The sequence below is a fragment of the Nerophis ophidion genome, linkage group LG10 (genome assembly GCF_033978795.1).
Source record: "Nerophis ophidion isolate RoL-2023_Sa linkage group LG10, RoL_Noph_v1.0, whole genome shotgun sequence".
Taxonomy (NCBI): Eukaryota; Metazoa; Chordata; class Actinopteri; order Syngnathiformes; family Syngnathidae; genus Nerophis; species Nerophis ophidion.
The window spans coordinates 37,380,740-37,408,121 of record NC_084620.1 but is presented as its reverse complement, the minus strand read 5'-3'; the positions used below and the strand labels follow the sequence as shown (position 1 = coordinate 37,408,121).

Below are 27,382 nucleotides of genomic sequence, written 5' to 3'. Positions count from 1 at the left end.
GTACCACAATAAAGATGCCTGACAACACAGTCAAAAGTGATAATTGTAATCACAACAAGGCATGCTGGGGAATGCTTGCCTTGGAGATACATGCTCAGACCTGCCATGTCTTCCTGATTCTGTGTATAATTTATATGCATAATATATATAAATAAGTAAGCTATGTAATATAATACAGTATATATATTATCATATATATCATTTATAATACATATTATGTATAATACATATATATGTATATATATATATATATACTATATATATATATATATATATATATATATACATATATATATATATATATATATATATATATTTATATATACATATATACACATATAATAGTTAAAAACATATATACTTATATAGTAGTATACTGTTTATATATGTATGTATATATACATATATACACATATATACATATATACACATGTATATACATATATATACATATACATATATATACATATATATACACACCTACATATATACACACATAAATATATATACATATATATACACGCACATATATATATATATACATACATATATATATACATACATATATATATATATACAAACATACATACATACACACATAAATATATATACATATATAAATATATATATATACACATATATATACATACATATATACACACATACATATACATATGCACACACATTACACACACACATAAAAATATATACACATGTACTATATATATAAATATATATAGATATAAAGATATATATATATATCTATATATATATATATATATATATATATATATATATATATATATACAAGATCCATTTCATCTGGTTCACCTTCATTATTCACAGCTTTAGCATAGGATCTTGGTTTAATTCGGTGCCCTGTCACGATGATATCATTCATTCGTTTATCCTGCCCCATTTCATCTATGATATTCCACAGCATGTAGTTGTTTTCTTGAAGGGTCTTCATTTGTTGGCCCAATTCTTCTTGAAAGATCTTCATTTGTTGGCACAAATCAGAGACTCAATTTTTTCTGGTGATGATTTGAGTTTGCAAACTTTCTATATTTTGCTGCAGACTTTTCACATCTTGATTTTGTTCTGTTATTGTTTTTTTCAGATCTTTTTTTATTTCTTTCATTTCTTCTTTCATTTCAGGGAGTAATTTTAGTAGTACTCCTTCTTGATTCACATCATGTCCTGTGTCCAGTCTCAAATCTTGGTCCCAGTTGTGTCCTGTGTCGGCTGACACCAACACCGAGCGTTCCGATATTTCAGTCTTCCCTTTAGCTTTTGGCATCACGGCAGGTCGATGACATCAGTGCCTCTTGTGTCTTAAACGGCAGGTACTTTAGCGACTTGCGGCACTTTTAACTTGTTTATTTCAACAAATTTGTACCTTGTGTTGTTCACAGACCAGTTTGAGGTGTCAGTCTGTCAACTTATAACACTCTGTGACGTTGCAAGCACCTTAAAACAGCTGTAAACTCGCCGTAGCTTTTGGTTGCTAGGCAACCGCTTTGAATTGTAGTAAGGCGCCGATGGCTTGAGGCTGACGGCTCTTCCAACTTGCCTTATCTCAGCGTATCAGTGCTTCTCAACTGACCAAAATCAGGTCGAAGATGCCAGGTTACTCTCCTTTGGCTGTGATCGCAAGTCAGTGGTCAAAATCTTCAGAATCAACAAAAACTCCGGTATCAGATGCGGAGCCTTTTTCTTTGCGTCCTTTCTCATGAACAGGAAGTGTTCATGAGATTAAATGATCATAGGTCCCCTTTGAGCATGTTGCTGTTTGGTAAAGAACTACTACTCTCATCAACATGTTTCTACATGGCTCTAGTGTTTAAGGAATCTGCTGCAAAAATGCAGGTCCCTTCCAAGTTTTCACGTGAATTTCGATTGAGTAAAAAAAAAAAAAAAAGGCCTGTACTAGTGTGTTATGCTAACCTGAGCAGTCGGGTCTGTCAGGAGAGTAGGGTGGCTCCCACAAACCATTGTGAGCACAGAAGTAGCTGTGCACTGCTTCCTGAGTGAAACTGTAACCTGGCTTACAGTGCAAGGTACAATTGAAACCTTTCTCCTCCTCCAAGCAGATAAACTCTCCATTTATGGGGACATATGGCTGCTCACAAGTCGTGCCTGGACAAAAAAAAATATATAAAATACTGTACACACTGATGCAAACCAAAACATCAGTGACATGATGCTAATTATGTACCTCGTACAGTGACTGTGAGGTTACAAGTACGGCTGTTTCCTGCAGCATCAGTTGCGGTGTACTGGACAACAGTCTCTCCTACAGGGAACAGTGAATCTGGAGGATGGCTGCTTGTCACTGAGAGGCGGCCACCTGTCCAAATGACCAGGAATGATGTCAGACTCAATATAATCACACAAAAAGAGCCAGAGAAAAGAAAAGTTTGGTAACTGATGGCTCATACAATTTAACAGCAACCAAGGCTACAATGGAGTCGCTCAAGAAGAAGCACAATAGGATTTTGGAGTAGCCAGTAGCCTGTCTTCAGACCTTAAACCCATTGTTTTGTGCCGGGAGAGAAGTGAATTATATTTATATAGCGCTTTTTCTCTAGTGACTCAAAACGCTTTACGTAGTGAAAACCATTATCTACCATTACCTGGGAGCAAGTGAATAGAGTTTCTTGCCCTAGGAGGGCGGAAGCGATAATCGAACCTGGAACCCTCAAGCTGCTGGCACGGCCGCTCTATCAAATTTAAAGTTGCCAAGCGACAGCCTCAACACATTTAGGATTAGGAGAATAACTTTACAGAGTAGTGGATTAATATCCCTCTTCAGACGTGCGCAACCTTGGTGAGCAACTACACCTCTGTGACCTTGTTTTTGTCAACAAGGGTTGTTTTTTATTATTATTTAGTTTTATTTTGTTTGGGGTTCGAATACTGTACTTATCACTTCCTTCAATCGAATACAAATTATTTTATTATTAAGGGCCAACCGCACAACACTGGTCAAAGATTCTCTATATGACAGGAGTACTCAGTTGTTTTTAAGGTCCAACTACAAAAAGTGCTTTACTATAAAGTTAAAGTACCAATGATTTTTTCACACACACACTAGGTGTGATGAAATGTGTCCAACCCTTGATGCTGAGTGCCAAGCAGGGAGGTAACGGGTCCCATTTTTATAATCTTTAGTATGACTTGGCCGAGGTTTGAACCCACAACCTACCGATCTCAGGGAGGACACTCTAACCATAGTACGAAGTGATGTGCTAACCTGAGCAAAACCAGAAGGAGATGATTTTTTTTTTCCACAGTGAATAGACGTTCTCTTTTTTTCCTGTGGGGTGCATTCTTAGTCTTGGTGTATTTTTATACTTTTGTTTCCCTTAAAAAAAACAGAGATGCTAACTTTTCTGGTGATATGCAGACATGGCGAGGAATGAAATAGGGGATTGAAGAAGAAAGTGTTAGGAGAGTGATGAACTGGTGTGTGTGCGATATGCCCTGTTGGCTCATATACGTGCAAGCAAATTGGTTCAAGAGTTGAACTAAAGGGAGAGGATGGAAAAACCCTAATGCCCGTCCCCATTACAACACTTACAGCAGAAAATGTCATTCCAACAGGGCAGACACACGCCTGGCCTGTCTCGCTTTTTAGACTTTTTATATAAATATATAGGTATCGTGTGTGTTTATGTGCAAGTCTCGCAAGTCATGGCTATATTTAGCTCTGGCATCAGGGGTGTGGGCCTGGAAAAACAAAACATTGACGCTGAAGCTGCGCCGTCTTGACGTCGTGCGGCCCCGCGGGAAGCCACCGCAGCTTGTTATTATACTGCGTGTGTGCCTGAAGAGGTGGTCTACCTCTGCAGGCAGGTGGCCACTTCACTGTGAATAGAGTGGGGCCTTTCGTGTGTCGGACAAACATTTATGTGTGCGTAGGTATTGGTGTCAGTTGGATAGGTCTGGTTTGTTGTCCGTCACCACAATGGCTTTTGGGCGCAGCAAAAGCAGAGCTGTCAGTGAGTCAAGTTGGCAGTGTGTGTTCCTTTACAAAAGCATCAGCCTGCATCAACATACTAAGCATAGCGGTGTGGCCGAGACAGGAAGCCAAGGATGCCTATTACGACCTCCGCAGGCCATCATGGATGAATTAGTGATGTGTGTGTGTGAGATAGAGAGCTTCTGCAACAAGAAACGAACATCTTTTGAGGCATGTCAATAAATGTTAGTTCTCTGATCCAGCTTCTGTCAAAGATCCTCTGTATGACCTGAGCGCTGTGCTGTTTTTATCGGAATTTTTTTTTTTTTTTTTTTTTATGTATTTATTTGACAGGGCAGTACAATTAAACATTGCTACCCACAGGGTATGGTTTCCTGCTGGCCCCACTATGGACTGGACTCTCACTATTATGTTAGAGCCACTATGGACTGGACTCTCACTTTTATCTTAGATCCACTATGGACTGGACTTTCAAAATATTATGTCAGAACCACACGACGTCCATTGCATCCGGTCTCCCCTACAGGGGGGAGGCTTACCCACATTTGCGGTCCTCTCCAAGGTTTCTCATACTCATTTTCATCCCACTGGGTTGTGAGTTTTTCCTTGCCCTTATGTGGACGCTGATCCACGGATGTCGTTGTGGCTTGTGCAGCCCTTTGAGACACTTGTGATTTAGGGCTATATAAATAAACATTGATTGATTGATTGACAGGTAATCGATGTCAAAGTACATAGGACTTCTAGCCACAGGCTAATTTGCAACCCTTGTCCCTGGTTAGGCTTTAAAAAAAATAAAGTTGAGAAAAGCAACTTGAAGGATCTACAGCTAAAACCTCAGTGAAATATCCTCTAGTCTATATAAAGGGGCGCTGTGCTTTTTTTTTTTTTAAAACGCAGTTCAAACATGGCTGAGGATTTCACATTGGTCGCATAATTTTGGTCTTGACCTCTGTATGTATGAAAAGATTGTCACAAATCTTCATGATGCAACTGTCAGGCTTGTCCCTGACAGTTTGGTTTTGTTTTAGTTTTTCCTCTGTGTATGTCTTTGTTTCCTGTCCGCGCTTTTATTTTGGTCATTTCCTGCTTTTCTTCCTGAGCGCTGTTTCCCCTCAGCTGCGGCTGATTGGCACCTGGCCACACCTGGTGTCAATCAATCTTATTTAAACCTGCTGTGTCCTCCAGTCAGTGCTGGATTATTGGCACCACTACCTGTCAATGTCATTATTACTTATCGTTATAGCTGTGTCTACTTCTGTTCACTCTGCTCATGCCATAGTTCCTCTGTGTCACAGTAAGTGTTTTTGTTCATAGCCAAGTTTGTGATGCGCCTCGTGCACGCCTTTTGTTTGTATCCTTTTGTTTGGTTTTGATTTTAGTTTTAAATTAAATCATGTTTCCTTATTTAATGCCTGCCACCATCTCTGCATCTTGGGGTTCCTCACCAACTCAATGTGACAGAAACTTTGTATTCATCCATCCATTCATTTTTTACTGCTTATTCCCTTTGGGGTCACGGCTTTTTATTCAAATTTGAATGATAGGATATTGAGACTGATTTGGTGGATTTTAAGATTCCTTCTGCAGCCTTTTGAGACACTTGTGATTTAGGGCTATATAAATAAACTTTGATTGATTGATCTTTAGTTAGTAAACGGGTTTTGGGTGGGTATATTTCCGAATGAATTGTATTCTAAAGAATTTTGTATATTGTATGATGATGTATATTTTAACTTTGGGTCTCTATCCATAAGCTGTACGCTTCTAGGGACTATCCTTTTGCAGAACAAACTCTGAGAAACAATAACGTCATATAAAATTGTCTGTAATTAAATAAATAAATAAGATCCTCTATATAAAAGAAGCAGGCTTACTTGCCATTTTTAAGAATCAACTTTGTATAACAGGAGCACATTACTATTTTTAAGGACTTACTGCAAAACTGCTTGTCAAAAGTGAATTGAATTACGTCACTTTAATTTATATAGCGCTTTTCTCTAGAGACCACATTTAAACCAGTGTGTGTGGCACCGGGAGCACGTGGGTAAAGTGTACTGCCCAAGGACACAGTGGCAGTGCCTAGGATGGCGGAAGGGGGATCGAAGTTGCTGGTACGGCTGCTCAAAGATGCTCTATATGACAGAAGAAATGTGTGTGGGGGGATGGGCCTTTGAAGCTCCAACCCATTCATCCATCCATTTTCTACCGCTTATTCCCTTTTGAGGTCCCGGGGGGCGCTGGTGCCTATCTCAGCTACAATCGGGCGGAAGCTCCAACCACCACAGTTAATGGCTGAACATTATAGATTTGTGTACGGCCTCCTACAACAAAAAAATGACATAATTTAAGCTAAAAAACATACAAACACTGTTTTTTTTTAGGGAGAATCAACGGTCCAGACTGATTCAGAGCAATGCAACTCTCAATTGAGACATCTCACAGTCTGTGTTCATACAATTAAACAGCTGACTGTGTGAAAAATAAATGGAATCAGTGCAAATTCCCCCGAAATTGCAAAAACACCTGCTTCCTCTGGCTGCCTCCATCTGTTTTACTATTAATGACATTGGCAGCCACAGGAGCCCAAGTTCAACACTATCCCTGGCCATGTAATATGCATAGAAACACAAAAGCAACACAAGATCCCCTCCCCCACTGGAAAAGATCTTGTTTATGCTTCATGAGACCAGGAAGAAACCATTTGTGACATACCTGAGTTGTCGGAAAACTGCGGCTCCTCCCAAACGACCGCCGTCTCCGTGTCTCCTGAGACCTGCACTGTGGGCGGCGACCTGCACCTGTCAATCACTGGGGGCTCGGTATCTAGACAAATGAAAAAAAATTGAATGTTATGATTGCATTAGGAAAACACAATAATTGTGGTGGACATAGTGAGCACTGCTTAAACACATGTTGCCAAGGAAAACACCCCCGTAATAACATATGGAAATGTTCACAGCTACCACTCTTGAGTTCCCCCCCCTCGCTGCTGGGATTACAGTTGACAAGGGACAGCTCTGTTTTTTTTTCTACCACCTGCTAAGACGAATGCCTGAGTAATCAGAGATTCCTACACTGCCGTTGCCGACTTGAGTGACTAAGATAGGAGGACATTTCCTGGAAGTTTCAGCCTACAATTACGCTTACTGGCAGTTGACACACAAAAATTTGTTGAAAACATTTCGGTAGGAGCCGGGAATAGTAGCCACAGAATGGAATCATGATAGGACGCTGCTAACCAATGACAGTGACCGTCAAGGAGCAGTTGGCCTGGTTCCCGGAGCGGTCTGCGGCAAAGTAGGTGATGGTCTCCACTCCAATGGGGAATAGTTGCGGAGGGGTGTACACTGGTTTCACCTGCACAGCCACCTAGAGGAAAGCATAGCAAGAGGGTAATCAAGGCCTTCCCACGCTTCACAAGTACACTGTAGGGTATCAAACCTCCTCTTTGGAATTGTCGGTGGCATTTGGGGCACTCCAGTTAATGTGAGCGGTATTGCGTCGGGTATCTGTCTCTGCAACAATACTCTCTGGGCATTGTATCCATGGTGGCTCAGTATCTGAAGACACAGGAAATGAAAGTGCAGATATTATAATGGATTACAGAATTACAGCGATCCAGAAAATTCACAGATTGTTGGTCAAAATTGTTGTCTACATTCAAGAGGATCCCCTGCTGGCCCTAGTATGGACTGGACTCCCACATTATTAACCGTATCAACTTGGCATCCATTGCACCGGTCACCCAAGAGGAGGGGGGGAGGGGGGGGGGGGTCACCACATCTGCAGTCCCTTCCAGAATATCACATTGTCCCCATTGGGTTGAGTTTTTTCTTGCCCTGATGTGGGATCTTAGCCGAGGATGTTGTTGTAGCTTGTGCAGCCCTTTGAGACATTTGCTATTAAGGGCTATATAAGTAAACTTTGATTGATGATTGATTGATTTTATTTCTATTAAATGGACAACTTAGTTTCAACCTGGCCTCAAAACTTGCAGCGAGGTAAACACAAGCTCATATATGATCATAAAAATCACACCAGACACGCAGTGAGAAGCCTCTCCTCAGACTCGGACGACCCTCATCGAGCAGTGGGGCCGCATACAACTACTAGCTGCTTTAGAGGGAAATTGAAGCAGTACCACAGGAGACAGAACTGGACTACAGTGGCGGATTCGTGCAAAGGTATTCGGGTAAATTTCTACAATAAATAAAGATTTTCGCTGGCGTCACAGGGCAGAAAACATTACACGGCAAATACAAAACATCTCGTTTGCAGGAAGTATGAAGGTTAGGCAAGATTATTTTATAAATATATCTGCTATGCCTCCACATGGTTTTGCATCGTGGGTCAATTCAATAATCATACCCACCCGATATCCATTGCAGCCGATCATCCTGGAAGGGGGGTCCCTACATCTGCGGTCCCTTCTTAAGGTTTCTTCTTTTACCCCAACAGGGGTCTTTTGAGTTTTTCCTTGCCCAAATGTGGGTTTAGATCAGGTGATGTCGTTCTGAGTTTGTGAAGCCTTTTAAGACACTTGTGATTAAAGGCTGCATAAAAAAACCTTAATTCGTTGACTCAGATTTAAAAAATATATATATTTTCATAGGTGTTTCAATTACTGGCTTCTGTTTGTTATCAGCTGGTGGTCTCAGAACATTATCATAACATACTCTACTGCAATATTACATTTGACTAAGAGGTCCTACAAGAAATGTGTTGAAAGTGTGTTGTCCAAAATCTAGAAACAAGTCTAGATAAAAAGGCAATATCATGTGAGGATGTTATTCATTCATGTTGTCATGAAAAGCCGCAACTACAACTCATAAACAGGCTGTGAGGACACATTTTACAATTAGAAGTTGGGGACCTTTGAATACTGCGATGAAGTGGCGACTAGCCCAGGATGTACCTTGCCTTCCGCTGGAATGCAGCTGGGATACGATCCAGCCACCCCCGTGACCCCAAGAGGGACAAGCAGTAAAAAATGGATGGATAGATGGACCTTTCAATATACATTTGTATCCTACCCTCCTGGAACATCAACGCTTCTCTTCTACCTGCTCAATTTTCACTGAACGAGTAAGTGTGATGTCACCAGACCTTTAACCCGTTGAATTACGACTTATTGCAGAACTCTTGTCAATGTCAATCCATTAGCTCAGCCTGAGATTGCAGTTGTTGATTGAGGAGATGATTATCACACAGATGTGAAGTCAAGTGATCTTATGTCATTGTATAAACAACATAAATAACTAAACTATGTGCTTTACTAACATTATTTTAACGCATTCCCATTCTACCTGCCTTCGCATTGGTTTTCATTTTAATTGCATCTAGCAGCACCTCCCCCATGAGTGACCTTTCAACGCCAGGCAACAAGGACATGGAGACATTCTGCAGACCTACGAACACAGACATTGCATTTACCTTTGCAGACTGCCTTATGGACATTCGCCGTCCAGTTCCCAGACCCAAGACACACTGCCTTTCTGTGTCCGTGGAGGCTGTAGCCTTGGCGGCAGGTGAGCAAGCAGACAGATCCCGGAGACGCCGCCCTTCTTATACAGGCAGGGGGGGACAACAGGATGTTCTTCAGCGCGCCGATGGGTGGACAACGCACCTCTGAGGGAGATGGGGACAGTTAGATGTATGATGCACCAGTGTTGAATGTAATAAACAACAGGAAAACTAAGATTAGGAGATCAAGGGTTTGGATCTCCATTGGAACATTTTCTGTGGGCTTTCTTCCGCTACTTCCGGTGGCCTCCCACACCCCAAAAATATGAATGTTAGAGTAACTCAGGGGACAGCAACCTTTCCTATCAAAAGAGCTATTTAGCCTCATTGCACACTAAAGAAATATAGTACGGAGCCTCAAAACATGATGCAGTTTATAAACTTTTGATCATTTTAATCTGTTTTCAATTTTACTTGTTACAATATTTGAATACAACAAATAAAAGTGCGGTGTGCAACAAAAGTGCAGTGTGTAAGTGAAACAGATTACAGCTGGTGGCTGTACTATAGCACCGTATTTTTCCGTCTACATGGCACATTTAAAATCCTTTTATTTTCTGGAAAATCGACAGTGCGCCCTGGTTGTGCTTACAGACCCCGAAGCTATTTCATTTGATACATGGTGTAATGATAAGTATGACCAGTAGATGGCAGTGACACGTAAGATATATGTGTAGACCGCAAAATGACACCAGTAAACAACACCAAAACTTGAAATTTTACATTGAGGATATAGAAAATTACACACGATGCTCAATAATCCGTCAAAATGTTTTAGTACGACTTTGGTAAGCTAAGAAGCCGCAACGCTTAATGAATTGTCGGAGCATTACGGCTGCCTTAGTCAGACTTACTGTGATTCAACTTACGAGTGTTATTATAGTGTGTGTATAAGGACTGTGAGACGCCACCTATTAGCAGACATATTATCTGGCGTTTTGTCTCGTAAAATTATGAAAAAACAATTTTTCTTACCCTCTGGTACCTGCTGGTGTGTATTTGGGATTTGCATAAGTCCTGAAAATGTGCACGCGACCGCCATTGTAGTCCGTGGAGACACCGTAGTTGATAAGATTCTTCTTTTTGTCTACCTTCTTGTTATGGGGCATTCGTCCTCCGCTGTTGCCATTTCTAATATAATGTAGCGTAAAGTTGTAACTTATATTTGTCAGTAGACTCGTTATGGAAGCGCTAAAAACTACCGGTGTAGTGAGGTTACATAATCTACCCGCGGAACATTAGTTATTAGAAGATTCCGGTCGGACGTTTTTTCACAGAACAATGTTAGTGAGCAATGGACGAGGAGCTGCTGCTCCGTTATTGATTTACGTAACGTCTGAATGTCATTAAAACAGTTAGCTGCATCCTTTGACACTTCTTCTATTCCTGTCGTTGCACGCTACAACAAAGATGACGGGGAGAAAACGCTGTCAAAGTGGAGCCACGAAAATAAGACCGCCTACAAAACGGTGCCTCCTGAAGAGACGGTTAGAAAGCGAATTGAAGATGGTCTGTACAACATAATCAATGCAACATTTTCAGCAAAGAACTACCATTACATGTTATGTAAACGACTAGGAAGTGCTTCAAATGTTGAACAAAAATCATAATTTTACCGATTGATGCGCCTTAAAATCCGGTACGCCTTTTGTATGAAAATACACACCTGAAAAGTCCAGCTCATTGCCTTTCTTTTGTTTGTTTGATTACAATTACTTACCTTAACTTAATTACCAGACCTCAGCATGGAATACATTCATGGCCTTGCATTAAGTCTGTTATTAGAGGAATTCTTTTCAAAGATACACAACTCTTGCACACTAGTGTAAAGTGATCTCCTCGCTCAGCTAAGGTGCCAAACCAGAGAGGCTGATAAGTAAATTAAACGAGGAAACAGGATGAGAAGATAAAATCTCATGATGAATACTTGGAGTGTTTTTGGATATTGAAGGCCTCTCAACACACCACAGGGCTGTTTTCAGGAGTCATAAAGAGAACTGGAGGCCTTCTATGCAACTTTTGGGCTGCTCTCAAGCTCATCCACTGAAGGAGAGTTATAAAAGGGGAATTCTCCGACATTAAACATAGATGATTTCGATCCTCTCAGGGAGGTTGAAGCAATCCTCTATCACTATTCCACTGTGCAAACAAACATGAAAATTACTCAAATGGCAGCCAACAGAGTAGCCGTATTAAAGTCAGTCTGGTAGAAAGCGCTGAGTATGGACAAACAAACAAGCTGCAGACTACAGTGTTTGTAAAAAAAAAAAAAAAAAAAGAGTGGCTTGCTGTGGAAGTGAGTCTGTGAGTAAAGTTGTGCTGAATTGGAGCGTTTTCAGGCAGGCGTGAGCAAGGGCAACACAATTAACTCAAGTGTGGCGACTGCGTCTTTGCAATGCATGCAGGAATGGCAGAAATGACCTCGACACAGGGTGGTGCATTGTGGCTTTGCTTGACCACTGCAAGGAGAAGACGAGGGCTTACCCACACACCGAGGGAGGGGTCCACTCCACTGGGAGTTGGCCAGGCAGGCCATCCTGGGGGCCCCCTCTATTCTGTAGCCTCGGTCGCAGCCCACCTGACACTCCGTCCTGTAGGAGCTGCTGCTATTTACGCACTTAAGGGAGCCGTGCTGTGGCTTTGTGAGGGGTGGGCAGGAACGTGCTGCACACAAAGGCACAATTTTAAAAACAGGGACTTTACTATGCATCTTGACATAAAGCATGAAAAACTACACAGAAACATACCTTTAATTTGACTTGTTATAGATATTACATTATAAAAAGGTATTAAAAAATTTACAAATAATAGATTAATAAAATGTGTTTTTAATTACCGTATTTTTCGGACTATGAGGCGCACTTAAAATCCTTTCAATTTCTCAAAACTTGACCTTATAACCTGTGGGCCTAATGTACGGAATCATTTTGGTTGTGCTTACCGACCTCAAAGCTATTTTATTTGGTACATGGTGAAATGATAAGTGTGACCAGTAAATGGCAGTCACACATAAGAGATACGTGTAGACAGCAATGTGACTCGAGTAAACAACACCAAAAAGTCATATGTTCCATTGACAATATAGAACATTACACATAACGCTCAAAAATCTATCAAAATATTTTAGTACGACTTTGGTACTATAAGACGGTCTGTAAAATATAATCTATGCAACATTTTGACCAAAGAACCACCATTACATATTATGTAAACCACAAGGAAGTGTTTTCATTTTAGAAAAAAATAATCAATCAACATGCCCAGGACAGCCTGCAGTTTGCGTACCAGGAAGGCGTTGGTGTGGTCACACCTGGATAAGGGAAATGGCACTGTGAGGATCCTGTTCCTGGACTTCTCAAGTGCCTTTAATACCATCCAGCCCCGCCTCCTTCAGGACAAGCTCTACAAAATGCAAGTGGACCCCTGCCTGGTTGCCTGGATTTCGAACTACCTCACCGACAGGCCACAGTACGTCAGACTGAAGGACATCACGTCTGACACTGTGATCAGCAGCACCGGAGCACCGCAGGGAACGGTGCTGGCCCCTCTTCTCTTCACCCTTTACACCGCTGACTTCTGCTACAACTCAGAGCTGTGTCACATCCAGAAGTACGCGGATGACACAGCCATCGTCGGGTGCATCAGGGACGGCAGAGAGGAGGAGTTTCGGAACCTGGTGAGGGACTTTGTTGTCTGGTGCCACACGAACGTCTTGCAGCTCAATCCGTCAAAGACCAAGGAGCTGGTCATTGAGTTTGGGAGGTCGAGTCCACGGTCACAACCTATTGTTATCGAGGGAGTTGAGGTACAGACTGTGGACTCATTCAAGTACCTCGGGGTTTGGGTGGACAATAAGCTGGACTGGACTGTTAACACGGACCACCAGTACAAGAAAGGACAGAGCAGGCTGTACTTCCTCAGGAGACTGCACCCCTTCAACATCTGCAAAAAACTCCTGTGGATGTACTACCAGTCTGTGGTTGCCAGTGTTTTGTTCTACATGGTAGTGTGCTGGGGGGGGCAGTACATCTAAGAAGGACAGCTCCAGACTTGAGAAACTGATCAGGCGGGCCGGTTTTACAATCGGAATGAAACTGGACTCACTGGTGACGGTGGCAGAGAAGAGGACTGTGGACAAACTAGTGAGCATCCTGGATGATGCCAGTCACCCTCTGCATAGCGTTATCAGTAGCCAGAGGAGCCCGTTCAGTGCTAGACTGCTTCATCCCAAGTGCAGGACTAATAGACTCAAGAACTCCTTTGTCCCACACGCCATTAGACTCTACAACTCCTCTCTGGGACGGGGGACGGGGGGTATTAGGATGACAGGGGATGCAAAACATTAACAGTGCAATACGTTTTCATAACATGGTCACTACTGCCTACTTTGTCTTGTTATATTCTTATTTTACTGTTATATTGTTATTCCCATTGTTTTTATTCTTTTTGTAATATTTCTCTATTTTGTTTCCTTTTAAACCCCCATTATTTACTTTTTACTTTTTTCTTTAAATTGATCTCAACTCTGTACACTGCTGCTGGAATTTTAATTTTCCTGAAGGAACTCTCCTGAAGGAATCAATAAAGTACTATCTATCTATCAATGTTTACTTATATAGCCCTAAATCACTAGTGTCTCAAGGGGCTGCACAAACCACTACGACATCCTCGGTAGGCCCACATAAGGGCAAGGAAAACTCACACCCAGTGGGACATCGGTGACAATAATGACCCAGTGGGACGTCCGTGACAATGATGACTATGAGAACCGAGGAAATATGACCCCTCTAATGCGCTCTATAATCCAGTACGCCTTTTGTATGAAAATAAACCTGACTAAACCCACTCATCGGCAGTGCGCCTTATAATCCGGAAAATACAGTAATTGTTAATATGTTATTAATTTTAATTTTCCTGAAGGAACTCTCCTGAAGGAATCAATAAAGTACTATCTATCTATCTATCTATCTATCTATCTATCTATCTATTTATCTATCTATCTAATGTTTTGTTTTGTTACTTATTATGCAAAATGCACTCTTTAATAATGTTTTAACAGTAATATTTGTCCCTAGATAACGTTTATGAAAATGCAGCCTACTGGCATTTGTCAGTCAGCTACAAACATTTGATATACAACAGGATGTTGACTGACAGTGTTGCTAGCATTTGTTTTCTCCTGTCCCATTCCTTAATGTCACATTGTTGCACGTGATATATGACATCTATCATGTTAGCAAGCAAGTTACTGGCTATGGCTGAGGAGAAGAAGAAGAGTTGGGGTTCTACACCCCAGTAAAAGCAGCTCCAGTTGGTGGTGGGTTGACGTGCTCTTCTATACCACTTAAAAGATGGACCCCCGCTTGGTGATGCTGGCAAAACATCAGTGAACGGCAGCGCCAGCAAACAACCCTGCCGCTGACTTAATGGGACTTCAGGCGAAGATGTCACAGCAGGAAATAAGAATTAAATGCAGCGTAACAGTGTATATGCAAAAGGTGGACAGAGTGTCGACAAACACAGCTCATTAGCATTCACGCTATGACAGAAGGTTCGCAAAACAGTGTGTTTTCAGTTTGGTTTACTAAAAGCAATCCTAAAGTGTTTACATTTTACCATCACGGCTACATTTAGGACAACACACTTCCAATACACCATTGTGGGACCTCTACGGCAGTGATCCTCAGGCTTCATCTAGTGCAGGGGTAGGGAACCTATGGCTCTAGAGCCAGATGTGGCTCTTTTGATGACTGCATCTGGCTCTCAGATAAATCTGAGCTAACACTGCTTAACACAATAAGTAATGACTAATTCCTCTTGTCATCAAAGTGTTAAAAATAACGTTCAAAATATTAAACATGCTCATGCATTTGAATCCATCCATCCTTTTCTACCGCACTTGTTCAAGAAATTGCATGATTTATTTATTATTGTTTTTTTTTAGGGCTTGCCCTCCTGGGGGTTCTTCAGACCACCAAGCACCGACATGAAAGTCTGTTTCAGGGTTACGATATTTTTTTATTTTTCAATAAGTCTCTCAGTTGCTTTCCAGCAATTGTCTTTTTCTCTTTCGTTCTCGCTCGCGCTCTGGCTCCAGGTCCAACCCTGTCTCTCCTCCCGGCTGCTGCTTATAACAGAGCGACAGGTGATTAGATAACAAGGCCCAGGTGGGCCTTGTACGCACCTGTCGCTGATTTCGAGGTCGGTCCTGGCACACCCGGCTTCGCTGCAGGCCACAGGCCACGCCCCTCCACAGTTAGCTTCAGAATATCAACGTTATTACAAAGAATACAAGACCTATTATATTCTAGTAATGTTGGTCTTACTTAAAAATGCACGCGTTTAGTTGTGTTCAGTGTTGAAAAAAAAAATATGGCTCTTACGGAAATACATTTGAAAATATTTGGATTCTTGGCTCTCTCAGCCAAAAAGGTTCCCGGCCCCTGATCTAGTGGTATACCAAATAAGTCTGTAAATATGTGCTGTATATGGAGTATCATCATGGATGATGTTTGTGCAGTGTTTGTAATGTTATAGTGAACAAAAATAGTAAATATACTTGTTAAATATAACATATGCCTTGTTTTTAATGAATACTTAGGCATACTACACGACTGTAAACAGCAGGGGTCCACAAAATTTTGGACTCACGGGCCGCAATTGGGTTGAAAAAATTTGGCCGGGGGCCGGGCTGTATGTATGTACAGACCAAAGGTTCGGACACACCTTCTCATTCAATGCGTTTTCTCTATTTTCATGACTATTTGCATTGTAGATTGTCACTGAAGTCAGCAAAACAATGAATGAACACATGTGAAGTTATGTACTTAACAAAAAAAGGTGAAAACATCTTTTATATTCTAGTTTCTTAAAAATAGCTACCCTGTGCACTGATTACTTTTTCGCACTCTCTTGGCATTCTCTCGATAAGTTTCAAGAGGTAGTCACCTGAAATGGTTTTCACTCCACAAGTGTCATAGTTTTGATGCCTTCAGTGACAATATAGGTAAATAATCATGAAAATAAAGAAAACGCATTGAAATGAGAAGGTGTGTCCAAACCTTTAGTCTGTATTGTATATACATATATATATATATATATATATATATATATATATATATATATATATATATATATATATATATATATATGTATATATATATATATATATATATATATATATATATGTATATATATATATATATATATATATATATATATATATATATATATATATATATATATATTTATATATATATACACATATATGGTGTACATATATTTATAAACTCTGGACGCTGGACCGCGGAACGTAGCTTGGGAACCCCTGGTATATAGTATTAATTTTGGTCATTATGTTGGTACTTGGAGAGCCAAGTGTTTTCTGAGGTGGTACTTGGTGGTACTGCTCCAAGGCATATTTAAGACATCCTAATATGGGTATTTTAAATTATTTATTGAGTTGTACTGAATCAGAGAGACTTACAATTTTATGTGAAAGTTTAAAGCGTGTAGAGGTCTTACACGAGGGCATGTTGTGTGTTATGTCTCTATTTCACTAGCAACAGACAGACAGGCGGTTCCGTGGAGACCCCCTCCCTTAGGCCTAACAAGCTGGGAGGTCCTACAAAGAGTTGACAAAGTGTAACATCATACGAGCAGAGATACAGACTGTGCCACATACTATAAATCCTCAATGTCTCGTGGCTCTTTTTGTCTGAGTCATGCTGGTGCAGTTTTTCCACTGAAAAAGTCTTTTTTGACCTCTGACGCCGGCTTCCTTTCCTTTCCTTTCTGACTTCTTGAACTGCCCGACATTCATCTGTACACGCCTACCCTCCCCTATAACATTCTTTCCTGTTTGTGTGTCCTTCCTGAACCCTCTCTTTAATTGGACCCTGCCTACCTGTGCTTTCTCCGAAAATATGTGGTGCAGAAAGGAAGGAGTTGTCTACACAGTAGTTATCCACTAAAATGTGGTCTCTCAACACATGACCGCCATATGAGGACATTGGAGAAGGCGTGCATGGACGCTTGTTCAAAAATGCCATGGAAATGAAAGAGAATGTACAGCAGCTGAAACAAACCTGACCTTTACACGTGGCAGGTGAGCCCGACCAGGTGCCGTCAGCCTGACAAAGCCTGATGCCCGTTCCGTGGAGCTCGTACCCCGGCTGGCACTTGACGCCGCAGGCCGCGTCGAAGTGATGGTTACATACGTTTTGGATGAAGAAGCCATTTTGTGGAGGAGGAAGCGGATGGCAGTAAACCACTGGAATGACAACAAGAAATGAACACAAACAACAACAATACAACACAAGCAGCTGCAAAAAATCCCCTCTTTTGAAGTTCTAATATAATAAGACTGTACTACTGGGATTAGGACATTTTGTGTGTCTGTAGCTTTAATGGTACCGTTGTTCAACAAGTAGACCTTATGGGTACCTTCCACATATCCTGGGAATTGATACTAGTACCCACGGTACCAAATTTCTGTATTTGTGTGTGTTCTCGCACAAAAAATGGTAATAAATTTGAGATTGTTTAACAATATATATATTTGAAATATTTAACATTAAGCTTATAATGATAACTGTGCTGTCCAGTTATTTGCCTTGTTTTCTTACACTTTTGACTCATTTAAAAGTATGCACTCATTTTAGTTTTTCCTTGGTGTGTTGCGGTAGTCAGGAAGTTGTCTTTGCCATTAAGCTGAATGTGCCAGTTTTGTCTCCTGTTATGTACCACAAAGTTGAATGTGCCAGTCTTGTCTCCTGTTGTGTACCACAAAGTGTCTATACCAGGGGCCGGCAACCTTTACCACTCAATGAGCCATTTTGACCCATTTCACAAAATAAAGAAGACAATAGGAGCCGCAACCATTCTCGCGAATATCTGCTGGTGGTCACCCAGATAACAATAATAAGGACGTGCTATGAAGCTATTGCCTTTGACGCCTTCTACAACATGTACAAACAGCTTGCCAGTCCAGTATCATATTGTACGTGGCTTCCGTATATACACGTACGAGATTGCAAGGCATACTGGGTGATTCGGGTTACACTGACGGTTGTGATATAAACAACTTTAACACTCTTACTAATATGCGCCACTCTGTGAACCCACACCAAGCAAGAGGGAAAAACACATTTCAGGAGAACATCCTCACAGCAACACTTTATAAACGCAACATAACAATTACCCAGAATCCCATGCATCCATGACTATTCCAGACTATATTATACACCCCGGCTAGCACCAAACCCCGATCTATCTACACTTAACAGAATAGAAGACGTATATCACATGTAACAATGTTACATCAAGGAGTTGGACAGGACACAAACATTAGTAACACGGATTTATCTGTATGATGTCTTAATTGTGTAAAATTTTTTCCATGCAGCCCTAAAAATAATCAAACTTAAACATGAAATCAAGAAAATATTAACTTCAAAGCTAGCAAGTGAGGGAGATTACAGCTTTTTTCTCATGTTAGGTACTAATTAACAGGCTGTATTATTTAAAAATAAACTTCTGCATAATAGGGGACCTTTAAGAGAACGAAAATATAACACACTAATAACACAAAACATGAAAAAACGTTTACTATATCTGATCTTCAATGACTTGTCAGTCACCAGAAAATAGTTTAAAAGGCTACAATATACCTCTAATGCCACTACTAAATCAAGTTGTGTGACTTTTTTCTTCAGTATTCCCAAATGCTCAGCTCAATTACACAACTGCCACCATAAATCTTGTTGTGTTGTTCAATTAGCAGTTAATATTACTCATGATGTGGACATCTGTTAAATTGCTCCTGTGTTATTTGACTAAGGGCCCAAACTACTTAGATCCCAAATAACCTACGCTTAATATTGAGTGCAAACTATAAAACTACTAAGACTATGTGCACAATTGATAACAAGTGCAAAAGTGGGACTGCGTGCACTACCGACTGTCACCATGCTCCAACTAGTGATGTTTTGTTATGCTGTGGAACATGCAGCACACAAACATAATCTAAAACACCTTTGCTGGACTACCGTATTTTTCGGATTATAAATCGCTCCGGACTATACGTCACACCGATCGAAAATGCATACTAAAGAAGGAAAAAAAACATATATACGTCGCACTGGAGTATAAGTCGCATTTTTGGGAGAAATGTATTTGATAAAATCCAACACCAAGAATAGACATTTGAAAGGCAATTCAAAATAAATAAAGAATAGTGAACAACATGCTGAATAATTGTACGTTATATGACGCACAAATAACCAACTTACCATGAATTGATTAACGTGGACCCCGACTTAAACAAGTTGAAAAACTTATTCGGGTGTTACCATTTAGTGGTCAATTGTACAGAATATGTACTGAACTGTGCAATCTACTAATAAAAGTATCAATCAATCAATCAAAAACTGAGAAGGTGCCTGGTATGTTATTGTAACATATTATGGTAAGAGTCATTCAAATAACTATAACATATAGAACATGCTAAACGTTTACCAAACAATCTGTCACTCCTAATCGATAAATCCCATGAAATCTTTTTCCTCGATGTCGCTTCTAAACAACTCTGCCAACTCCAAAGGTATGCGCCGCTTCATCTTGTCGTTTTCTGCTGCATATTTCACTACGTCCAGCTTGTAATCTGCAGTACATGATTTCCTTTTCGGTTCAATTTTTGTTGAGCTCTTCTCAGTTTTTATAAGTTACCGCCAACGATGAAATGATCCATTTTAATAGCGACGGCAGTAGCATATAGCAGTTAGCATTCCATGACCCACAATGCACTTCTGCCATGACCCTCCCCCGCCGAATTCTTATTGGTTGACGTGTGTGTGACAATTGCTGACATTTTCTTCGTCTCGTCCGCGAATTAGATAAATAATATTATTTAATATTTTACGGTAATGTGTTAATAATTTCACACATAAATTACTCCGGAGTATATGTCGCACCCCCGGCCAAACTATGAAAAAAACTGCGACTTATAGATCGAAAAATACGGTACATAGACCCACAATCTAGGCGACATAACATTTTAGTATTATTATTGTGATGTTCATCTGGACTAATTCAGTTGTAAGAAAATGCATGTTGCAATAAGTTTTTTTATATAAGGGATGCATGAGATGGACAGTATTTCCTACAGTATACGAGCAGCATTCAAAAATACGCAAGCAGACTCCAAAACGCATGAATTGAATCAGTCCCTTAAGTCATCCCGCAGCAATAAAAATGATAGAAATGAATATCTTAATAGACAATATACGTAATATATTTATTTTTGACGGTCCAAATATGTTGACACATGCTCTGCTGCCGCCTGTTGCAGTGCCTGGTTTTTGGGTCACGGGGTGGAACCACTTTCACGCAAACCTGATACCAATTTCCTCCTGACTATTTAAGATTTCCAGTTCATTCATTCAATCGGCATCAGTAAAATCCTGATGGTTCACCCAGTCGTGTTCACCTCCTCTTCTCTGGCTCCACTCACGCTTCTCGCTCATGTGGCTCTGCTCCAGCGCTGCCGTGTAGTGTTAACTGTTTTTCTTTACTCCTTTTGAGTGCGATTTTTGTTATGATTTTATTATTTCTTCTCTGCGTTGGCATCCTACTCCGGCGAAAGCCGATCATGACAGGACGGAGGATTCTCTCTCGATCGTCTATCATTGCACTGATCGCTTATACTCACAGCAGCTGCAATGTGATTCATCAAGACTGAAACTGTTTTCCAAGAATAATTGCATTTGCATCTCCTCCTCCCTTGTATGCGTATTCATCAAGACAGACACTCTAAATGGATTACGATCTCTATTTTGCACACTTTTCAAGGGACGCTATCCTCAGCGCACAAGCTTATTACATCAGTTTGCATGTGTTATGCAGACATACTTGTCAACCTTGAGACCTCCGAATTCGGGGGACGGGAGGGGGTGGGGGTGTATATATTTTCAAGTATTTCTTATATATAAATAATCCGTTCATGAATGAGTATATCCGTTCGGCCACAGTCTTCAATGGAGATTTCTGATCTACAAAATTTGCAGGCAGCATGCCCCTTCCCCTTCGAGCTGTCCTGGATGAACTGAAATTATTTTTTCCAATAATTTTGGAACTTGCAAGCGTACGTCTTCTTTTTACTCGTCGTCGCCATGTCTCTTCTTCGTTCTTCTGCCTCGTCTCTGTTATGTCTTTGGTCATTACTACTTGACTGTTACGCCCGTGTGGCATCGTGGTACCGGGTTCGATTCCCTCGAGGATGCGTCAAAATTGAACACCGCAAAGGTAAGTTTTAACAGATTTATTCTACAAAAGTATCTAAGAAACAAAACACTGGAGCTAACAAAAAGAAACCAAAGACGCTAGTATGAGAACTAGGTGATACAAAATGCAAACTAAACTGAATCGTAGGCACAAAAGAGAAAACAAAACTTTCAGCATGAGAACTGGAATGAACAATGGCTAGTGTGAAAAGCTTGGCGAGAATATACATACATGAAAGTATTGCAGGCGTAACTCGTTGCGTGAAAAGCAAATCATGAACTCAGGCTGAACAAACAAAAGAGGACGGCTTATAAAGTGACGGTGATTATCTGTAGCAGGTGTGCGGGGCCGTGAGCAGCAGGTGAACTAATGAGTAAAGATGGTAATGAACAAAAACAGGAAATGAGCATGTTTAACAGCAGAGTCATATGAAAATGGAACAGAAACAACAATAATATGAGAAAATCCGCGTACGGATCTTAACATTGACCTAGTTTTGACGCAATGCATGATGGGAATCCAGATGTTGTGTGTCAGTGTATTAACGTGCCGGCTGGAATAAACACATGCTGAGAAATAGTTCCGTGCTGCCTACTTTATGGGTTATAGATAAACTGAGACATATATAATAGTCTCCTTTTTAGGTGAGAGAGGACGCTAAAGGCAGAGCCTTTAGGGCACGCCCCCAATATTGTTGTCCGGGTGGAAATCGGGAGAAATCCGGGAGAATGGTTGTCCCGGGATATTTTCGGGAGGGGCACTGAAATTTGGGAGTCTCCCGGGAAAATCAGGAGGGTTGGCAAGTATGCATGCAGAACCTTAAGCAGATTAGGCGCTAACGATACAAAGCAATGACGGAGGTTTTGGGAAGACGACATGAACTCACCCTGGCAGGTCACGCCCACTTGCTGGTAGCCAGATTTGCAGATGCAATCACTGAGGGAGGTGCTGCCGGGCTGGGAGGTGTGCTGCTGGTCCGGGCATGGAAGGCAGGTGCTCACACCGCCTGGCGCTCCCTCTGGTTTGTAGGTACCAGGTGGGCATGCTTTGTAAAAAGAACAGGACAAGAGTTGGATGGAAATATAAAACATTTTGTAAATTCAAGAATGCTCAAACTGGATTGCAGTTTTTAAGATAATTAATAAGTCATTGGCATTAGTTTTTCTGTTGTTTTTACAACAGCTGAAACACTAATATGAAATATTCTATAGGACATGAGTACTTTGCTGTTTTTAGGAATCCCTTGCAAAAAAATGTAATGTTTTTGAGGACCTACAGTACTGCAAAAACACTAGTCAAAAATCAATGCTGTTTTTTTTTTTTTTTTAACGTACTGCAAAAAAGATAGTCAAAGTTCCATTTTACATGAGTACGTTTTGATTTTAGAAATCTACTGCAAAAATACGAGAGGAAGAGTCCATACGATAGGACCACGGTGCTGTGTTTTAGGGACACAAAAATGCTCGTAAAATATAGGAAAGGAGTGCTTTGCTAGATTCTTAAACTGAAATACAGCTTTCCAGATTAATAAAAGGCCATTGATCATATTAATGACAAGCAAAGGTGGAAAATGTGGTAAAAGAAATTATTTGTACCGGTTCATTAATTTAGGGGAAAGTATTTTGTGGCATGGCAAGCTACTAAACAAGTTTTATTAGTCTAAAATTATTTTTAAAAAACTGTTTTGACCAGCACATGCACACTGAGACATCATTCTGTAGGTTTTTTTTATATCTGCATGGTTGTAGTCAAAGAAGCTGTGAAGATAGAGAAGCATGCATGTCATGTGAGGCATTTTCAACATTCTTTCATTAGCCTTCTATCACTTAGTTTCCAGAAGAAAGAGCGTGAACTAGGCTTATTAGGTGCTGAAAGGTTACTTTTGAAAGGCAACCTTCCAAATTGCTAGTTGAATAGTGTGACGTCATTAGGAAACCTTTGACGTGATCTGAATTTCAGATTAATTCATTAATTGAAGTCCTTGCCAGAAATAACAAGTATCTTTATTAAGAAGACAACAGTTCAACTTTTTATGGGAGAGAACTTTTTATCAGTGGACTCAAATATTTCAACTTTGGAGCTGGAAATCCTTTGTATTAAAAAGTTCCTTGCTATTGATTGAAAACAGGATGCAGGCAAAAAAAGCAGTTTGTTGGACGCTTTCATATTGTCTGGGTCCACACCCACACACACATTTAAACATGCTGGAGAGACAGGAAATATGCCAAAAAACAAACAAAAAAACAACTCTCCAAAGGCAAAATTTGGTGGGATTTGTAATCCTTAACTCTTTATTGAACTCATTAAACAGCATTAGAAAAAAAAAAAAATTAATAAATTTAGAAAACAAAAGTTTAAGACTTGTTTGGCACTTTTTCGAAATTTGTCAATAAATAAGTAGTAGTATGTTTTAAAATATTTATTTTACTATTAACTTTTTTTTTTAAATCTAATGTTTAAACTAAATTAAATATAACTTTTTTTTTAATTGAATACAAAGTTAAAAAAAATTACATATTTTATTGTTTGAAATGCTGAAAAGTATCCTCTACATCAGGGGTGCCCACACTTTTTCTGCAGGCGAGCTACTTTTCAATTGACCAAGTCGAGGAGGTCTACCTCATTCATATTTATAATTTATATTTATTTATTTATGAAAGAGACATTTTCGTTAACAAGTTAATGGTGTTTGATGATAATCCAAGCATGTTTTACACATATAGATTCCTTTCTTTCATGAAGACAAGAATATAAGTTGGTGTATTTGATTCTGATGACTTGCATTGATTGGAATCAGACAGTGGTGCTGATAACGTCCGCATTTTCAAATGGAGGAAAAGAAAAGTCCTCCTTTCTGTCCAATACCACATGAAAGTGGTTGGATTTGGCATCTCATTTGTCCAACTTGCATACTCGTTTTTAAACACTTTGTTATGAGAGTAGCATATGTGTGTGTGGCCCTTTGATGTGTGACAGCAGGTGACTGACGTCAGTGAGTGTGTGGGCGAGTGAGGAGAGGGAGCGGTCGCTGAGGGCGGGGGAGTGGCTAGTGTTTTTGTGTGGGATTTTGACTGTGTGCAAGACGTAAATAAAAAAACCACGATTTGCAACTAATCGCTGGACTCGTCATTTTGCCTTGGAGTCCGGAATTGTGAAGACCCACTGCCAGGTAAAGTGAAGGGTGTTGCCCCGAGAATCTATCGGCCCCGGAAAAGTGTCTCCCCTGAGCTCCTTGACTACGGTCTTGGCGCCGGAAGCAGGAAAGGTGCAACAACTTTATAAGAAATACATTGGCATCAAACTCCGTAGCTTGCTAGCTTGTGCACGCTAGCTTTCTGAGACTCTTATTTTGTTAGCACAGGCAGGATGAAGCAGGGCTTTTATGGTGAAGACAGGAACTGTGCAGTCGGTCTTTAGAGTTTTGACAGCATGTACGGCCCAAGAGTCTTTTGAAATACAAAGTTTTTCTCTCCGTCCTGTCAGTGATTTTTTTCTTAATAATGAGCTCACAGCAGCCAGCGTCATCTCACAAGATCCTCTGGTGCTGAGAATGTCAAACAACTGACGAAAGTGAAGTCTCGGTGAAGATTGATGATTGCTCATTTGAATGTCTATTTTTTTAATGCCTGGCTTGCGATCGACTGACACACCCTCCACGATCGACCGGTAGATCGCAATCGATGTAATGGGCACCCCTGCTCTACATAAACGTTAGTAGAAAAGATCTTCGATATAAATTGTTTTACAACCCACTGGTAAAAAACTGATTCTTTGTGTTACAGGAGCACTCTGCTGTATTTTGTGGCCTACTGCAAAAAGGCTCCTCGAAGATCTTTCCTACCATAATCCTGCTTTTTATACAAGAAGACTTGTTATTTCAAGGCTTCGTGTAACTTGGCAATCAATTTCAGAAACTCTTTTGAAAGAAGTCCTTTCTTTTTTGTTGCATGTTTCAGAGACAGATAGATACAAACAAATACACACATTTCATAATCCCAAGACATGCCAATAGGAATGAGGCCAAGACGCAAGGGATAAACAGGAAGTGATGCGCGACAAGACAATGAAATTCCTTTCAAATGTACCAGTGTCAGACTAAAAGATGGACCACATAATGACTCGAGAGCCATTGTATTTGGACGCTTTATAGCTCTGGTAGACAATTTTCTGCTTCCAGGTCCAAAACGTCTCGCGAGCCAAGCTATGCAGCATTTAGATAGGAAGTAAGCTGTCAATGTGTTGATTACCACAAAGTCAAGAGAATGTTGGAAGAGGACGCTGGTGAAAAGGTACTGTGTTCGGTTGAACATCTGCGAAAGTGGAAACGGTCAATGATCTGAAGCAATGTATGGAATTGAACAACAATTTGAAATATAGTTTATATACTTAAAGGTGCCATATGTAATAAGTTCATGTCAAGTCATCATTAAATGGCCCTGATATGGGGGACAGCGTGGCAAAGTTGGTAGAGTGCCCATGCCAGCAATCTGAGGGTTGCTGGTTCAATCCCCACCTTCTACCATCATAGTCACGTCCGTTGTGTCCTTGGGCGAGACACTTCACCCTTGCTCCTGATGGGTCCTGGTGAGCACCTTGCATGGCAGCTCCCGCCGTCAGTGTGTGAATGTGTGTGTGAATAGGGGAATGTGGAAATACTGTCAAAGCGCTTTGGGGTCCTTAAAAAGGGGTAGACAAGTGCTATACAAGTACAACCCATTTACCATGTCAAAAAAATTTAATAAATCATCTTCTTTTCAAATACCTTTATAACTGATAACAGCAGTTCAGCTATGCTTATTTCAAAATTAGATTTACAGGCCAGAAATCGTGTTATTGTTTTCATTTCGATAAATCCGCACTGTACCGTTTGATCACTTAGAAAGTCTGTGAGTGTGTCACATCCAGGTTGCCAGTCACGCACTGCCAGCTTCGTCTAGTTACTGCCACTGGTAAAGTTAATAAACATGCCAGACCTTAGTAGATCTAAAAGACGTTGTTACGATTCCCAACTTATTCATGACAAAGCCAGGAACAAAACAATGATTTGTAACAGGGGTGGGTGCCTTTGAAAGATGGGGACGATTGAAAGTGGAGATTTTTTTCATCTGGCGCCAAACTTACTAATTTCTTCCTTGATAGGTAAGTCAGGCACTTACATTTTCTTATTACTTGTAGTAAATGGAAATTTACATTTTGTAAGTAAAGTATATTGTCTAATACCGTCAATGATCTTGTCGAACAAAGCTAGGATGTTTGTACAACGAATGCTTAGGAACAAAGCACCATCACTTCTTAGCAAGCGAGCCCGCTTGCTGACACTTCAACTTATATACTAACAGGGAGAATAAATGCCTTTTAGCTTGCATGTCGATGTGTCATCCATCTGACAGGGCAAAATATATTTTCGACAAATAAAACCTATGTGGATATGGGTAGTGTCAGTGCCTATTGCGGTTTCTGGTACTGTATGTGCATCAAACACAAATGCAGTGGTATTTGTTTGGCAAAATATAATGCATTACAAGTAATTATTTTCTACTTTGTGTAGTGACATGGTAGTAGGCTATATTATTTATGTGTAACGTGGTT

At 40.4% G+C, this 27,382-nt stretch overlaps 1 protein-coding gene across 2 annotated transcripts in view; it reads right to left on the bottom strand.

Annotated features, from left to right (window-relative positions):
* svep1 (sushi, von Willebrand factor type A, EGF and pentraxin domain containing 1) overlaps nt 1-27,382 on the bottom strand; it is a 167,977-nt gene that overhangs the window by 67,306 nt on the left and 73,289 nt on the right. For both annotated transcript variants that reach the window (XM_061913624.1, XM_061913625.1), the window contains exons 4-12: nt 22,680-22,838; nt 17,604-17,783; nt 11,996-12,175; nt 9,422-9,616; nt 7,430-7,548; nt 7,228-7,357; nt 6,701-6,811; nt 2,219-2,350; nt 1,948-2,139 (exon numbers count right to left, since the gene is read on the bottom strand). In XM_061913624.1, coding sequence (XP_061769608.1) covers nt 1,948-2,139; nt 2,219-2,350; nt 6,701-6,811; nt 7,228-7,357; nt 7,430-7,548; nt 9,422-9,616; nt 11,996-12,175; nt 17,604-17,783; nt 22,680-22,838 — 1,398 coding nt within the window. The remainder of the gene's footprint in view (nt 1-1,947; nt 2,140-2,218; nt 2,351-6,700; nt 6,812-7,227; nt 7,358-7,429; nt 7,549-9,421; nt 9,617-11,995; nt 12,176-17,603; nt 17,784-22,679; nt 22,839-27,382) is intronic.